At 37.5% G+C, this 18,550-nt stretch overlaps 1 protein-coding gene across 1 annotated transcript; it reads left to right on the top strand.

The window, feature by feature from the left end:
- The first annotated feature begins 14,266 nt into the window (after positions 1-14,266).
- On the top strand, positions 14,267-15,941 carry LOC111401276. The gene is made up of 4 exons (XM_023028954.1): positions 14,267-14,745; positions 14,973-15,026; positions 15,176-15,250; positions 15,437-15,941. The coding sequence occupies exons 1-4, from the start codon at positions 14,434-14,436 to the stop codon at positions 15,836-15,838; spliced, it is 843 nt and encodes a 280-aa protein (XP_022884722.1). The 5' UTR covers positions 14,267-14,433; the 3' UTR covers positions 15,839-15,941.
- Positions 15,942-18,550: the final 2,609 nt, after the last annotated feature.

Here is an 18,550-nt window from a genome sequence, read left to right as displayed (position 1 = left end):
GAACTGACGAAAATTAAGCTCGAGCATGATAAGAAGGTGACTATTGGTCGGGATCTTGACGTCACCCTAAAGACAGAACTTGTTGGTTGCTTATCTCGCAACATTGACGTTTTTGCCTGGAAGGTTGAGGATATGTCAGGGATAGACCCTAAAATTCAGTACATAGGCTTAACATAAGCCCGGGGGCCAGACCAGTAAAGTAGAGGAAAAGACAGTTTGCCCCAGAACGTCGGGAGGTCATTCGCGAAGAAATTAACAAACTCCTCAGCACTCAGTTCATTCAGGAGGTCCAATATCCCGATTGGCTTGCCAATGTTGTTTTAGTAAAAAAGGCCAATGGTAAGTGGAGGGTCTGCATTGACTTCACAGACCTTAACAAAGCATGTCCAAAGATAGTTACCCCTACCCCGGATTGACAACTTGGTGGATAGCACATCCGGACATAAGTTGTACAGCTTCTTGGATGCATTTTCTGGTTATCGTCAAATCCTCATGGCTGAGGAAGATCAAGAAAAGAACCTCATTCATGGCCGATTCCGCCATATACTGTTATAAGGTCATGCCTTTCGGTTTGAAGAATGCAGGGGCAACATACCAAAAGCTCATCAACAAAGTTCTTTGCTAACTTGATTGGAAGGAATGTGGAGGCGTACGTTGATGACATGGTGGTCAAAAGCCCAACATATTTCAGATCTTGAAGAAGTGTTCAACACCTTGCGAAAGTACGGAATGAAGTTAAACCTCGCAAAATGTGCATTTGGCGTGGCCTCGGGCAAGTTCTTGGGCTTCATGATCACTCACCGGGGGATAGAGGCCAACCCTGACAAAATACAAGCCTTGGCGTCTATGGAATCACCAAGGAACAAGAAAGAGGTACAGAGGTTGACTGGTAGGATAGCAGCCTTGAACAGGTTCATGTCCCGAGCATCAGACAGGTGCTATCCCTTCTTCAAAGTCCTAAGAGGAAACCAAGGCTTTGATTGGAGTGAAGACTGTGAGAAAGCTTTCCAGGAGCTCAAGCAGACATTGGCATCTCCACTGATCCTCACTAGGCCTGAGCCTGGTGACACCTTATTTTTGTACTTGGCAGTATCTCAAAACGCTGTCAGCGGGGTCTTGGTGAAAGAGGTTAACAGAGTCCAGCAACCTATCTACTATGTAAGCAAGGTCCTACTGGATGCAGAAACAAGGTATACTTTGGCGGAACAACTTGCCCTTGCCTTGGTTATAGCAGCACGGAAACTCCGGCAGTATTTTCAGTCTCACCCTATTGTGGTGCTCACTAATCAACCACTTAAGCATATACTTCAGAAGCCGAACGTATCAGGAAGACTGATGAAATGGGCAATCGAGCTTGGAGAATTTGACATAGAATTCAAACCACGCCCATCTATCAAAGCCCAAACTCTGGCCGACTTCATTGCAGAACTAACCCCGAGGCCTCGGGGGCCAGGTGATAGATCGAGCATGAGCACTAATCTGGACACTTGGCAAATTTTTGTGGATGGAGCATCGAACTCCTCGGACTCGGGCGCAGGGGTTATCATCATCAGCCCTGACAAAAAAATAGAGATTCAATGCGCTCTCAGGTTTGAGTTTGAAGCAACCAACAACGAGGCTGAGTATGAGGCCGTCGTTATTGCTCTTGAGCTAGCCCTTTGCCTAGAGCTCGAGTTCGTAAAGATATTCAGCGATTCACAGCTAGTGGTCAGACAAATTGAAGGATCATTTGAAAGAAAGGAGGAGAAAATGAGTTTGTACTGTACGAAGGTTCAGGATCTTCAACGAAAATTCAAGAGCTGTGAAATTACAAAAATTGCTCGAAAGGATAACGGAAAAGCCAACGCATTATCCAGGCTTGTGTTCATGGGGGTAGACGGCCTTGATAGAACGGTTCACATTAAAATCATCACAGAACCCAGCATCAGTCAAATCCTCGACATCATGGACATTGACAACGAACCATCCTGGATGGACCCGATCATAGAATTCATCGCAAACGAAAATCTACCAAGCGATGTCAGGTTGGCTAGAAGCATCAGAGCCCGAGCTCCTAGGTACTACATGATCAGCGGTGTCCTTTTTCGCTGAAGTATTACCCTTCCGTACCTAAGGTGCCTCAGGCCATCAGAATCATCCCAGGCCTTTGCTGAAGTTCATGAAGGTGTGTGCGGGAATCATCAAGGAGTCAGGGCCTTGGCCTTTAAACTCGTACGATATGGATACTACTGGCCAACCATGAAAAAAGACGCCTCAGAATATGTTAAAAGATGTGATAGGTGCCAAAGGTTTGGGAATGTTATCCACTCACCAGCCGAAAATCTCACCAACATTAACTGTTCGGCCCCGTTTGAACAATGGGGAGTTGACATCCTCGGCCCCTTTCCTGTGGCAAGAGGCCAATTAAAGTTTGTTGCTGTAGCAGTAGAGTACTTCACAAAGTGGGTAGAGGCCGAACCCCTCGCCATAATTTCGGAGCCCAAGCTAAGAACCTTCACTTGAAAGTCTATCATTTGCAGGTTCGGGATACCAAAGGTCCTCATCACCGACAATGGTAGGCAATTTGACAACCAACAGTTTAGAAACTTTTGCTCAAACCTTGGGATTGACCACCGTCTGACATCAGTTTCGCATCCTCAGAGCAACGGTCTGGCCGAAGTAACAAGTCGAATCATATTGCAAGACCTCCGAACAAGAATAAGCGATGCTAGGGGTTCTTAGTCCGACGAGCTGGCTTCTATACTTTGGACGTATAGAACAACTCATAGGACAACCACAGGAGAAACCCCTTTTATGTTGGCCTATGGCATTGAAGCAATGGTCCCAGTGAAAATTAGACTACCAAGCCATAGGAGGCTCGTGCCAGAAACCTCGGATCATACAACTGAACATCTTGATCTCTTGGAAGAAGTACGGGAGCAAGCCGCTATAAAGGTGGCCTCTTACCAAACTAAGACAGCAAAACATTTTAATAGCAAAGTCAAGGCTCGGAGGTTCAGAGCTGGTGATTTGGTCTTGAGGAGGGCCGAAGCAGCAGGCCACCCCCCAGGGAAGCTCGGGCCCATCTGGGAAGGGCCCTTTGAGGTCGTACGACAGGTTCGCAAAGGAGCATACAGCCTAAGAGACACTTCGGACAGACCTCTTTCGAGGCCCTGAAATGCCGACAATCTAAAAATATATTACAAGTAAAATTCCCGACGCCTTTTTGGAGATTTTCTTTTTCTGCATCTTATTTCTAGTTTAGCGGGCCTGCGTGCCCATGCATGTTTTCCGTTCTCTTTTGTAATGAACTACGTTCGGCTTGATCCCGTTTGGGTACGTAGGCAGCTTGGATACAATATAAATCCAAGTCCAGTCCGAAAAATTAGTAAATTCGAGCTTCAGGTATAACAGCCCTTTAGTAAAAGCCTTGCCCCGCGCAAGCACGAAAAGCCTTGCCCCGCGCAAGCACGAAAAGCCTTGCCCCGAGCAAGCACAAAAAGCCTTGTCCCGGGCAAGCACACAAAAAAGCCTTGCCCCGGGCTAGCACACAAAAAAGCCTTGCCCCGGGCAAGCACCAAAGCCTTGCCCTGCACAAGCACAAAAACCCTTGCCTCGAGCAAGCACCAAAGCCTTGCCCTGCGCAAGCACAAAAAGCCTTGATCATATACTCAAGCGTAAACCATTATAGTATCGCCCAGGGACATACAAAAATCCCACATCATTTTGGACACCCTCGAGAATCTCACATTACAACTTTTTAAATTAGATGTGCTCGAGGTTTTACAGTCCTCGAGGAAAGCACAACCCAACTTTTTAAAGTTTAGTGTGTGCTCGAGGATTACACTCCTCGAGAATGTCACATTATCAACTTTTAAGTTTAGTTGTGCTCGAGGATTACAGTCCTTGAGAATGTCACTATCAATTTTTAAGTTTAGCTGTGCCCGAGGATTACAGTCCTCGAGAATGTCACTATCAAATTTTAAGTTTAGTTGTGCTCAGTCCTCGAGAATGCCATTCAATCTTTAAAAAATAGTTGTGCTCGAGGACACAATCCTCGAGAATCCACATTACCATTTTTAAGATTAATTGTGCTCGAGGTTTACAGTCCTCGAGAATGTCACATCATCATTTTTTATTTGTGCTCGAGAATTACAGTCCTCGAGAATGTCTGTCACTTTTTAATCCCTTAAATGCGCTCGAGTTGTGGAATCCTCGAGGAAACACTTCAATATCGCATGAACAGTTAGTTTCCAATTTGTTTGCTCGAACGTATGGAGTCCAAGGGGTCGAGATAAATAGTTCCAATAAATTAACTTTAGAACATACATAGTCCTCGATCAAATTACATTGTCAAAATTAAACAAAAAATTACAAAAGATCGGGGTGGGGAAGTCATCCAATGTGGCCAAGAGGAGGGTCGAGGCTGCTGATGTCGATCTCAACGTCGTCCTCAAGACCATCCTCATCATCTTCCCCCGATCCTCCTGAAGAACCCGAGAGCTCCAATGTATCAGCAATGGAAGGCACTGTCTTCAGGTCGTCTGGAGTGACGTCGGGCAACTTCTGACGGAGGAAGGCCCGGGCTTCTTTCAGAGCATGGAAGTACGCCCCCGACGCATACTCCCCTTTTATCTTGTCACAGTCCTCGGAGGTTTTAAACTCCTCCCAAGCCCTCTCCCTGACAGCCGCGAGCTCGCGCCCGAAATCCTCTGTCTTCTGGATGAGCTCGAGCCTCGCACCCTCGACCTCATCCTTCGCTATAACCAGGTCATCCCTGGCCTTTGCAGCTTCCCTCCTCGCGTCATCACGCTCCTTCAATAAAGCCTCGACCTGTGCCTCGAGGTCTTGAATCCTGCTGTCCTTAGAGGCCATGGACGTCTCGACCCCAGCAGCCCTCTTGGCCTCCTCGAGCCCTTGCAAAGAGAGTCCTCGAGCTATACTCAACATCTGGAAAAAATGAAGAAAATGTCAAGTATTAAGCTCGACCAATAAACTCGAGGCTAAAGTCGAAAGTTCGAAGATTACCTTCACTGTAAGGCCCTCGAGGACTTTCATCCCGTCCTCAAGCTTGACCTCCTCTTTGTATTTGTTTCCGAGCTCAGGAGCAAGGTGGCAAGTCTCGAAGTCCCAGGTAAGAGACGGGTCATCCTCAAGGTCGACCACTTCAGAAGGAGGCCGAGGAGTGACCACCCGAGGAGTGGGAGATCTGAGGTTTGGTTGCAGAGGGGTCGAGACTTGTGGGTGTGCTCGAGAAGTTTCGCCAGGCCCCCTCACACCCTCAGGAGCCCCTCGAGGCCTCTTCTTGCTTTTCTTCCTAGGGGGCTGCCCCTGTGGATGAGCGTCTCCCCTTGTGCTGACGAAGTTCCGGAGAGTCCTAGGATCAAAAGACATACCTGCAAATATTTACAAACATTTTAGAACGAGCACAAGGTCAGGGTATTTTTCAAAAAATAATAATAAAGGAACATCCCTACCCTCGACGCCTCTAATATCTGCCAGGTCTATAACCTCTTCCCCAATCTCCTTCATCGTCGAGAAAAGGGGGCTGAGCCCGACCAGCATCCTCCTATGCTCTTCCAAAACATCCGGATACACCTGGCCCTCACAGAACTTCTCGGTGCCGGGGATTCCCCAATCAGGCCAGAAAGGAAGATCGGGTTCTTGGGCTATAACATAAAACCACCCCTCCCTCCACCCCTTTAAAGAGCTCGCCATCCTCGGGACTTTAAAGCCCCCAATCGTCGAGAGATATCCAAAACAAGTGTATCGAGGATGCTTCTTAAGCTCGAACACTAATTTGTTGAGGCTAATGGTGGGCTCGATACCTAAGTATCTACATGCTATAAAAAAATAAACGAGCATCCTCCAAGCGTTGGGCACTAACTGCCCAGGGCACATGGAGTGCTTGACCAATAGAGCAATAAAGAAGGGGTGAAGGGGCCACCTAAACCCAGCCTTAAGAGTCTCCCTAAAAATAACAAACTCCCCTCGTCGTGCTCGAATAATCCTATCCTCGGGGTCAGGAAATCTAACATCGCAATTAGGCATTATACCATATTCCCTAGCCGCGGCTATGACTGAGTGCTCTTTAAGCCTACAGGGTTCGTCGGGATACTCAAAAACCATATTAACCTGGGCCTCGGGAGTAGTCTCTAGGGGAATAGTCGTCGATATTATCGAGGTCCCTACGTCCTCCTCACTACTACAAGAACTGCTAGAAGATTCTCGACCCTCACTACTCGACATTACTTAACAAACTTAAAGACCTAGCTTATGAATAACTTAAAGTCTCGAGCCTTACCTTGAGTTCCCGACGACTTGAGAAGTTCCCAAAGTGTTTTTCTCGAGCACGACCTCTCAGAGCTCTGATTTACAGTGGGTAAAAGTGAAAAATGAGGGTGAGAACAATAGTATTTATAGGTGAAAATGATGGGAGGCCAAAGGCCGCTATCTACGATCGTCCACGGAAACACGTGTCACAAATCCAAGCCACTCTCTGCAATGGTCATATCTCGACCTATATCATCAGCCATCACTTCTCGACGAAGGTTCGAGAAATGACATAACCTATGTGCACCCCATCCTAAGAGCTCGATCTCTAGGACGAGTGCACGGGGGCCAGTGACTATGCCAATATCGATACACCCCGAGGAGTTTATCCCGAGGACTCAATATATGCCCCACACTCATTTCTCTTCCATGGTCCTTGGGGTCACCCTAAGTCCTCGAGGTATCGTAGTCCTCGAGATATCTCGAGGACACATTTACATTCTATCAATGTCCTCGAGAATAGTCCTCGAGACATACACCACCAACATGCCTCCTAAGACCTGGGTCCCTAACTAACAAACCTAAACACCCAAGGATTCTACATCAACTCTGACACCACTTGTCAAACAATTCCATTACAAGTAGGACACTCTTTATAATAGAAATTCTCTGGGATAAAAACATCCAACCAGCACAATCCTACTAGGAGTACACTACCTACTCCTATAAAAGCAGAACCTTGGGCCATTATTCAGGTACGTTTTACATTGTTCTTCAACACATAGCCCCACGCATATATTTCCCTTTCTGACTTAAGCATCGGAGGGGCGACGAGAACACATCTCGTTGCCTTTGTTTCAGGTATCGGAAGATCACGTTCGTACTCCACATCCGTCATCAAGCTCAGGAAATCTACAGGTACGATTTTTGGTAGCATCACTGTGAATCTCAATTGTCGTAATGATTCTTTTTGTAGCTTTGTGAGCATGCTGTAAGATTTTTATATGGTTGATTGTTGTGTTTATTGTTTCAAATTCATATTTCACTATGTATGATCTAGAATTTGTGAAATTGGGATACAAATTAATATTTAGTTAACAAAACAATATGAGGTTAATTTAGTTATTAATAGAAAATGGAAAACATTCTCATTCGATGGAAATAGTTAATATTATTTTTGATAGGAAATGACCCGCCGGTTGAACCACTGACCCGTTGACTCACTGTGTTGTTCAGGTCGACTTTCAGGTCGGGTTTGACAACTATGCTTGCTTCAATTCAATAGTATAATCTTTGTCCATAAGTCCTTGATTTTGCTTTGGGAGCATGGGTTGACTCACATGGGGCCGTGTGGGGTTATTTGACCCCAGAAATTTTTTTGTTTTTTTCCCAAAAAAAGTGTTTTGACCCTTTTACTATCTACTTTGGCGCACTCGAGATACCAAATGAAGTTGAAACATTGCAGCCTTAATACCATTTTAAAATGCTCATAGCCTAATTTTTCGCTCGTTGATGACGTGCGAAACAACCAAACATAGCAAAAGTTATGACGTATCAAAGTAGGCTTTCCAAATTAGTATTTCGAGAATTTCGATAATATGTTAATTTTCAAAATTCTTCGATAATCGTATACTATCTTATTACACAAATCGCCTACATCATATCGAAACTTGTTTCGAGAACTATATCGTAGTCATATTGAATGGCTCAAACAAATATCGAAAATGGTTAAATATCTATCAAACGTACGCCTTAAAATAGGAGTCTAACTCGTATTTTCGTTAAAAAAATCAATTACTTCATTGACGTTTATTATTTTTGCGCAATAAATTTTTTAATATAATTTACATGATTTTATTAGGAATTTTACATGGCGTATAACGTCAAAAATTTTAGGATCATTACGAATTAAATATAATTTGAATTACTTTCAAATTATTTTTGAATTAAATTTAAATTTCATTTATTTCCTATCTTAAATTAAATTTAAAAAAAATTAATTCATTTAGTTCCTACATTTAGTTTGATTTACTTCTGTGCTTAACATCTATCAACGAAATGGTAAAAAAAAAAAAAAAATTGTACAAGTAACAAAATTCATATAATAATATTGATAATGGTACAATTATTTTCATTAATATTATATTATTTTTTAAAAAAACTACATTTCAAATTTTGACCCCACAATACAAAAAGTCTGTGTCTGCCCCTGGAGTTAGAGCTCGATTTTTATTTATTATTATTTTTTAACTGCTCTCTTAGAAAATTGATTCCAAATTCTAATAAAAACAATTTCACAATTCTATCTTTTTATTTGTATCTCGTAGAATGATAACTAGTGAATTTCTTAAGATTTCATTAATTGAAATGATATGAATAGATATAAATGTATTTCGTTCACTCAAGAAAATGGGGAGCTGGAAACCAAAATCGATTTAACTAGATTTATGAAACATCTAATTAAAACCCCACCCAAAACTTATTTGAAATACATATTGAGTTTGATTTTTTCAAATTTCGAGAGTCAAACTCACCGTATTTTTATAGTGAATGCATTTAATAAGTTACATATTTCAATATTTTGCTCCTTAAATTATCAAATCATATTTGAAATGATTGATTATTAACATAAAAAGTATGTTAAGCCCTTTAAATCAAAATAAACAATCAATTTTAACTACATATTTTATGGAATTCACAGCTTTTCAATTATATATTTCATCAAATTTTATTTAAATAAATTAAAAGTCTTATTTTAATCCATACCAAATAGGGGCTAAATAATAAAAATGATAAATTAATAATTATTTTTCTTAAAAAAATGATAATTGCAGCAAAAGCCCCAAAAATTTGAAACACTAGCAGAATTTTTTCAAATCTTTTATTTGTTGCAGTTGTCACTCTTAACATTTTCAAATGTTGCAAGTGAAGCCCTTTTGGATAGTTTCTATCCACAATTTCGTCAGTCAATTAAAAGTTTAACTTAGAACACATTTTTAATAATTTAGAAATGACAAAAGAGTAAATTTCTATTTATCACATTAAATAATTAAATTAGATAAATTATATTAAAAAAAGAAGAAGAAGAAGAAGAAAGGGGGGGAAAACACACACACACACACAATCATCTTCTTCCTCTCACCCCATCCCCTCAATCCCAAAATCAGTCATTCGACCACCGTCACCTCCACCTCCTCCAACGACATGCTATTGGCCACCATCATCTATCCTAGGGCTGGGCAAATCTCCCGAACCGAACCGATCGAACCCGAACCGAACCGATCCGAACCCGACGGTTCTTATCAAATTAAATACCCGAACGGGTATCTGAATTGAGAACCGACGGGTACGGTTCGATTCTCGGTTCTAGACCAAGAACCGAAGAACCGAATAAGAACCGAATCTTTCTAATTTTTTTTTTATATTGAGTAAATCAAATTATTTTAATTTTAATTTTTTCTAAACAAATTAACAAATTAATGATTTCTAAATCCAAATTTTTGGCCCAATAATTTGTTTCATTTCTAATTTTTTAATTTTTGGCCCAATTACCCATTTTATTATTTCATTTCTTAGCCAAACAAGATCAAATCCACTAAATAACCCTAAACACCTACAATAAAGTACATAACGTTGTCTCGACTCTCGCACTCACTCTTGCAGCCTATCTAATATTCCAAAATCTATACAATCGTCGACCCACACTCTGACCTCCGATCTAAGCCGTGACTTTCCCCGACTGAAACTTTGATCGTAACGATCATTTGAACAATGTAGTTTACTAATCTCTGACATTCCAAAACTATTGAATGTATCATTAGTCGTATTTATATAACGTTGTTATAAATGTTAAAAAAATTTAATTATAGTACAGAACCGCACGGATCCGAACCGATCCGAACCGAACCGAATGGAACCGAACCCGAACGGTTCCATAATTATATTTGGACCCGACGGTTCCATTTACTAGATACCCGAAAAGTTTGGTTCGGTTCGGTTCTAAAGAGAACCGAACCGAACCGACCCGCGCCCACCCCTAATCTATCCCATCACAATCGCCACCATCCAACCCCAAAAATGCAAAAATTTACAATCATATGAAGAGTTAGGACTTAGGATTGTACACCCCTTCCAAACTCCCTGAAAAAATGAACTAATATATATTAATGGAAAAGAAGAAAGACTTGAAATGCAATAAACTCACAATTATGTGTGCCTGAGCATGATGGCTAATGCTTTAGTGCCAGACAAGACCAATGCATTAAGAACCAGAAGAGAGACCATTTCAAATTGCAAAGTGTGTATTTGAGAGCTTTTGTCCAATTTTCCTGTTTATTGTAGCTTTGTGTAATGGATAATTTTCAACCTTATCATTTTCTAGGGTGGGAAAGAGTGCACTTCAGATTTGGGGTTGGGTGGTGGAGGTTGTAGGATGGCTATCTAATTTAATTATTTAATATGATAAATAGAAAGTTAGTCTTTTGTCCCTTTTTAATATATTAAAAATGCGGTTAAAGTTAATTTTTTAATCAATTGACGAAATTGTGGATGAAAATCGTCCAAAAAAGCTTTACTCGCAACATTTGAAAATTATGGGGTGACAGTTGCAACAAAACAAAGATTTGAAAAAAATCTGCTAGTATTTTAAAGGTTTGGAACATTTGATGAAACTATCCCCAAAAGAATGAAGAACCAAAACAAATATCATTATCAAAGTGTTTAGAAAAATCAATCTCTAAATTTATATATACTTTTTATTATGCATAAAACGTTCCAGCAGATGATTATGGTTGGACAACAATAATTTGGCATTATAGCCAATTTGAAGTTTTTGCATTTATAATTGTGATGACTAATGAATATTTGGGTATATATTAATAATTAATTAAATAAGACGAGTAATTGTAAATAATTAATGGATATTTGGGCATATTCTAATTAATTAATTAATAAATAAAGACGAATAATGTGGATGTATCTTTTTAATTAAGATGCGCTTAGTTTTAATTGGGTTGGATAAAAATTTAAACGAATTTATTTCAATTTTTTATTTATTATTATTTTTTATTTGGGTATAAACATTTGGACAATTTTAAACAATTTGCAAATATTGAAATCCAAACCAAACCCTTCTAAGCAGTTTGGTTCGATTCAAAATCAAAACGTTGACGATTCACATGGATCCAAACAAGGATTCAAAAATAAAAAAAGATTTAGATTCAATTTCCAATGCGACGATTTCATTGTTCAATCCTATTGCATGTATTAAATTGACTTGTAACTATTACTAAGTGGTAAATCTGGCCATCATGGAATCTTTATCATGGTAAACCTTGGCGATCACCACCAAGTTTAACTATATTGAAAGTGTCCAACATATGTAAAAGGGATTAATTGTACAACATCATACTTCAGAGTTAATTGTTTCAATAGTCACTGAATTTAGGTTCATGTTTTTTATTGACTACTAAACTTTGAAATGTCAAGTTTTGGTCACTAAACTTAGGTCCATGTCTTTGATTGACCACTGAAATTTAAAATATTGAGTTTTGGCCACTAAAACTTTAAAAAATGTTGAGTTTTGGTCATTGAATTTAGGTCAATGTCTTCGATTACTCATTAAAGTTTAAAATGTTGAATTTTGGTCATTGAACTTTGAAAAATGTTGTATATTACTCACTAAACATTGAAAAATATTGTACATTATTCACCATAAACTTGATATTTTTCAAAGTTCAACCGTTATGCTAGTGAGTAATGTACGACATATTTCAAAGTTCAGTGATTAAAACTCGACATTGAAACTTGAATGAGCAATCGAAGACATGGACCTAAGTTCAGTGACCAAAATTTGACATTTTTCAAAGTTCAGTGGCCAAAACTCAACATTTTAAAGTTCAGTGGCCAATAAAAAACATGGACCTAAGTTCAGTGACCAAAACTCGACATTTTTCAAAATTCATTGATCAAAACTCAACATTTTAAAGTTCAGTGGATAATTGAAGACATGAACCTAAGTTCAGTAACCATTAAAACAATTAACTCTCATACTTCAAGCATCGAATATAGTCAAAATCCCAACAAATAACTTAAATAAAAAATGCTTGAGCCAAAATAACAAAGCAGACGGCACAACCACCAAGCCCCATCGTCGAAAGTTATATAATGGTTGTTGAGCTCTAGATCTAAACGTTACGATCCTACAATTCTATGATTTCAAAATGATTGTATAATACGATCACGTTGCTGGATTCTAACAATTCTAAGTGATTTACTGACTATGATGATCTTTTATTTTTCTTTCATCATGGACCTATCAGCATTATTTTTAGTGAATAAAACACTAAAAATAGTTTATAATGTTGGACACTTGTGCTAAGTTTAAGTTTGAATCAAAGCCCAAAACAAAACTCGAAAAATAAAAAAAGGTACAATTTTGCTACACTTACAAATCAATGGCCAAATTTTTTAGACATCATGGAATGTCAATAATGATGGCAACGGGGAGGGGTGCCCCCACCCCATTTCCCCCAAACTTCGCCCTGTCCCACATCCCGCCCCCGCCTTAGATGGGGCGGGCAACTTTTTGCCCCGTTTAATTTTTACATTTTCAAATTTTCGAATTATATTATTATTAGAGAATAAAATGCAAATTCAAAATTAGTTTTTAACGGGGTGAATTTTTTATAAATAAAATTATTTTTAATATGTTTTTTTTCCCTTTAACCAGCCCCACGATGCCCCGCCCTGTCCCGCCGCACCAATCCATTTGGGGTGGGTTTTTTTGCCCTATCTGGGGCGAGACGAGTTTTATTGTCATCCCTAAATATCAATCAAGATGTACAAAATGAAAGTACAAGTAGCTTAATTTAAAATGTTAAACATTAGAAGAACAGTGTTAGATGTATGCTCTTCATGACATTTCCCGCATGTAAAAGAAATCGGTGTACATGTACAATTGAGGTTAGAATCCCCAAGTTAACAAATGTTATCATCCTTTTTCTCTGTCGCCTTTTGTGAAAATTAGCATTGACATTCCTTCGTTTGTGATATTTATGAACTACTTTTTTTCTATCATTTGATCATTATTAAGAGAACTTATTTGCTTTTTATTTTTAATTTAACATCTATTATGTTTTTTTCCTCTTGAATTTCTGACTAATTTGTAAGAATTATTCGGTGACGTAGAACTCATAGTATTGTAGTTGTTCAAATGATTTATGGCCGTGTTAATTTTCAAAGATATTCAAGTAATCGGCGTTCATAAGTTTGTCATATTAATATTATTTATAAAAATTTGATCTTAAAGATAAACTGAAATAGAAGTGTACTTTGATTTTGGGTTCTAATTCAACACGTAAATGACGTTTTCATGCGAGTCTATATTTGATTTTCTTCGTATTTTAAATATTAATTGTGAACATCTATAAAATAGTTGCATTTTTTTTGTAATTTAATTTAATTAGTTATAGTTTTAATTTATTTTTAAGAATATTTGACTTTTATTATATATTTTAAAATGTTATATAATTAATTTCTAATAAAATCTTAGAGGGTATTTGGAAGACATTTTTATGTAAAAATGCATTTTTAAATAGTAAATTGATGGAAAATGTGTGGTTGAAAAATAAGGAAATTTTTTTGATTTACGTGTAATATTATTTTAATAAAGAATGTGTGGTTGAAAAGAAAAGAAAAAAAAATATATTTTGAAAAAAATAGGGCCTTATTATCCTCACCTGACTTTTATTCACAACTACTACACAAGAAACTCGCGATCATGATTCGTTACACGTTTAGAGCTCCAATTTCTTGATTACCAAGAAATTAATGAAGCAAATTTTTATATTTTTGGTGTTTAGAAAATAAAAAATAGAGAAAAAAAAATGGCAAGACTTCTTACCTTATTCGGAGCTCTTCATTTTGACCTTTTTTTTTTTTTTTCCTGAAAATTTATTTTTGCCTTATTATTTATGACCATCAGCATTGTATAAACCCTAGACAGCTCTCAGTATCTACTTTTTCTCGACACGTGGCATCAGCCAATTCTTTCTCCATGGATTTCCCTTATTAAGCCAACCCTTCCAAGACAACTCTTTCTGCCTCGAAGTCTATTTATTATTGCTATCCGCTTCTCTTCGTAGAATTGAAGTGGGAAAATCAAGAAAGGTAAAAAACACAATGAAACAGAACAACTTTTGTTGGACAGAGGAAGAGATTGAAGTGGCAGAAATTTTACTGGATTTGGGAAATTCAGTTCCTGTATCAGAATCAAGAAACAATCTTTCTTGGGGTTGTAAGAGGAGGAGATCTAATCCATCTCATGCTCCTGCACCCTCATTACCTTCGCCCTCCATTCATGGAACTGAAACTGAAATCCAAACTCAAGTCAAACTTGAACCGCCATCCAAAAGTCCAACAACACCTTTATCTTTCTCGCCAAGTGAATCTGATGAAAAGTCGAAGTATTCTTCCAAGAATTCCAAGAAAAGGGTAATTTTTTTTTTTTAATTTTAAATTTTAAATATTTTTTTTCTCTAGTTTTTAGTATAATTTCGTTATGGGTTTCTGTTTTCTTGGAGTTTTAAAATCTGGGCCAATTCCTTATTTTCAGCCTTTTATGGCTCCCCTGTTTCTAGGCTCTTTTATATATTATCTTCTGTCGAGTTTGCAGTTCAAGAATTGTATGTGAATTACACCATTTTTTGTTGAATTTGCAGAATTATATGGAGATGATAGAAGGATTAACTCAGCGCAGAGATTTGCTTACAAGGGTGAGTTTGTAATTTCCTACTAACTAAATTGATAATCTTTTAGTTTCTCATATTTTATCTTATCGTTTTGATATATTTGTATCGCATTTTGTTATAATGTTTCATCTTTTCAAGAAATCATGTGGTAATGGGACTCTTTTTGGTGTCAGGAAGTAGAGAATGTGAGGAATTACTACAAAAAATTGAAGGCTTACAATTTGGAGTTGAAATTGATGAAACAGAAGGTATCCATATATTGCTTGAATTATACCGATTCTTGTTTGATTGTGTTTAAAAGTATCTTTTTTGAACAATATACTAAGTGTTCTATAAGAGTCGATTGTATGAATTTTCAATCGAACAATTTTTTTCTTGTTTCTCGTCTTTATTTGGTAAGAATTTTGATTATCTTTGTTTCTGTTAACAAACAGGCACTAACAACTTGCCTTATAAACGAAGGATCCTATTCCCATATGGGAATGAGCAAATTCTTGAATTTTGAGATGCATTTAGCCCAACATTATCAAATTACGGCCGTGGCTCATCAACAGCCGGTCAATTTAGATCAGACGGCCTCTGGACCATCAAAACAAATAAGTGAAAAAATTCACTACCCATCCAGTAATGGATTGTGCCATATTAATCAGGTGGGCCCAGTTGGATTACCTGATCTGAATCTATCTCCTGAAGAGGCTTTTGGGATGGAACCAACCTATGTGAACAAAGATCTTGCTGATAAACGTGCCAGATTTGCTGAAGCAAGGAGGTTGAGGAGAGGAATAATCAAGAATAGGTCGATGAAGAGTGGTGTAAGGACTCTGCGAAGCAGATGATTGGTTCCCCGCCCATGTTTTTTTGATAGCAATAAAGTATATGATTATTTATTGATTAGTTCTAATTAAAGTGTAAATTTAATGAAGAAATTTTCTTGCTCAATTCCTGTGTCAGGTTTGAGAAATTGATGCAAATGGTAGTAAGCTGGGTAACAATTGGTCCCTGTTTGAGTCCCTTTTATTGTTAAAATAAGTTCTGAAATAGTGATTTTTTAAAAAAGTATAATTAATAATTTACAGAAAATTTTGAAATTACATGTAAAATTATTTTATTGAAAAAATTGAGACATAGAAAATTGGACTCAAATGGGGACTTTGGGTTATTTAAAGTGAAAATTACATGTAAACAAATTTTTTAAGTTCCAATTCCAAAAATCAAGTTTAAGAGATAATTTCACATTCAGTCCCCATTTGATCCCATTATTTGATGTTATAATATTATTTTATTGAAAAATGTATAGTTAAAAAGAAGAAATAAAAATATATTATAAATTTGACAGGGCCCAAAAGGGATCTTAATAATAATAATAGATAATACTATAAATTATTTTATGTGCACAATGCCTATCCCACCCACCACTATCCAAATCATAATCATCACTTCTTCCTTTCCTCTCCCTCACATTGGAACACCACCGTTGCCAGAAGACCATCGTCTCTCGTCGCTACAATGTGCACTTTGAAGATCTCCAATGTCATCATCGTCTTCACCAGATCATAAAAATCATCGAAGCAATTTCAAACCCTCCATTCTCTCTCTATTCTACTCTTTCTACCTCTCTTCGAACTCCTTCTATCTTTGTAATTGACATCCAATGCCGGTCTTGAGCAGAGGCAAATGAGATCTGTGCCTCAGGCCCAAAACCATAGAGGGCCTATTTTGGCCCAAAAGTTTTTTTTTTAAAATATTAAAAGAAGGAAAAAGAAAATAGTTTTTTCATTAATTATGAGATGATTGATATATTTGTTTATTGTTTTAATGTTAAGTTTTAAGTTAATAATATGTTGCATAATAAACCATTGAATTTTGCAGTTACGTTGATATTTGGAGCCTAATTTTTGTACTTCGCCTCGGGCCCCGACAATATCAGAAATATGTGTAACTTAATAAAAGAAATCATAACATATATATTTTATGATAAGAAAGAAAAGAAACCGTTAAATCGTGAAATTTAATTAATGCTGAGTCGTCATGTAGGTTGGAAGGGGGCAGTGGCTCCCTCCTGGACAAAAATTTTAATTAAGGATTGTTTAGAAACTTGTATTCATATAAAATTCTATGAAGAAATAGGAATTCTTGTAAAATTTGAATTTGTCCTAATTTATCTTATAAATAGGAACCAGTTTTTAGACTTAATTGTATTATAATCAAATAGAGAGAAAAAGAGGTTAGAAGTGATAGGATTGACATTCTCTTGTAAATTTTTTTCATTGTAGTGAATTACTATAGCGACTAGAGAAGACATAATTTCACATTGATGCGAACCTCTATAAATCTTGCGTGTTCTTGATTGCTTATTTACTTTATTTAAATTGATTGCTCTTAAGGTTTATAATTTTCAACAGAAACAAGACTACGCTGCCTCGAACCAAGTAAAACACGTAGGAGAACCATATGAATCCAATTTATGTAAAATATTGGATTCAATTGCTCTACGAATACTGTAAATTACACTATGAGGGGTCAATGGAGTTGGATGGCATATAGATTGATCCATGACCTCCCTCCATCTTACTTTCTAAGAATCGACTTTCTTGGCCATAGTATATTCATTTGAAAGGAGTGTCCTGTATCTCCAATGGCAAAGGGATTGAACTTCTAAAACTAGTCAAATTACGAGGAAGGATTTATAGCTACAAATGGGCTTTTTCGCCACTTACAAGAACATCTTGTAATATAAATTACTAACAACGTAAAAGAATGAAACTCAAGAATCATCTCCCTCCTCTTCTAATAAAGAATCAAGTGACCCTACTCTTAATCTGTCTGCAGCTTGAAGGGCCAAGGTGTAGATTTCAGGATTTAGTCACTGTAAGATGATACTTGGATATCCAAAATAATAATAATAATAATAAAAAATAAATAAAAGGAATCAAGTGACCCTACTCTTAACCTCCCCATATGAGCCTGAAATCCGGATAAAGCCTTCTATTCGTCGGAAAGATCCCACACAGCATAGTGTACGGAAACTGTTGGAGTCTTGCATCTCATAATGACAACATGGAAATAAAAAAGAATGAAAAGTTGATGTCCAGAAATTGATGTCCTTTTTACCATAATTTAACATTTTTTAAAATCCAGAAATTAATGTCCTTTTTACATGATAAGTTCACTATCCAAGATCTTGGCCAGCACAAATATTTTCTTGGATTAGCGGTTGCAAGGTCAAGAACTGGCATCTCTTTATGCTAAAGGAAATACGCCCTTGATATCCTTCAAGACACTGGTTTTCTTGGTTCCAAACCAGCTGCTTTCTCCATATACTTTTAAACTTTCTGCATCTGATTCAAACTTGTATGAAGATCCTTCTAGCTATCGTTGACTTGTTGGTAGGCTATTATACTTAGAGTGATGCTATGATTACAAAGTAGGTTTACAAAAAAGACTAACAAAGTAGTTGTTGCCAAAATCAAGACCACTCAATTCAAAAACAGTTTTTGAAAGCAATAAAATACATTGGCTTTGATCTTGCCAACACACACTTTGTCAAC

The sequence above is a fragment of the Olea europaea genome, chromosome 10 (assembly GCF_002742605.1).
Source record: "Olea europaea var. sylvestris chromosome 10, O_europaea_v1, whole genome shotgun sequence".
Taxonomy (NCBI): domain Eukaryota; kingdom Viridiplantae; phylum Streptophyta; class Magnoliopsida; order Lamiales; family Oleaceae; genus Olea; species Olea europaea.
Note: the sequence above shows the minus strand (reverse complement) of the source record. Positions and strands in the feature narration are given on the sequence as shown.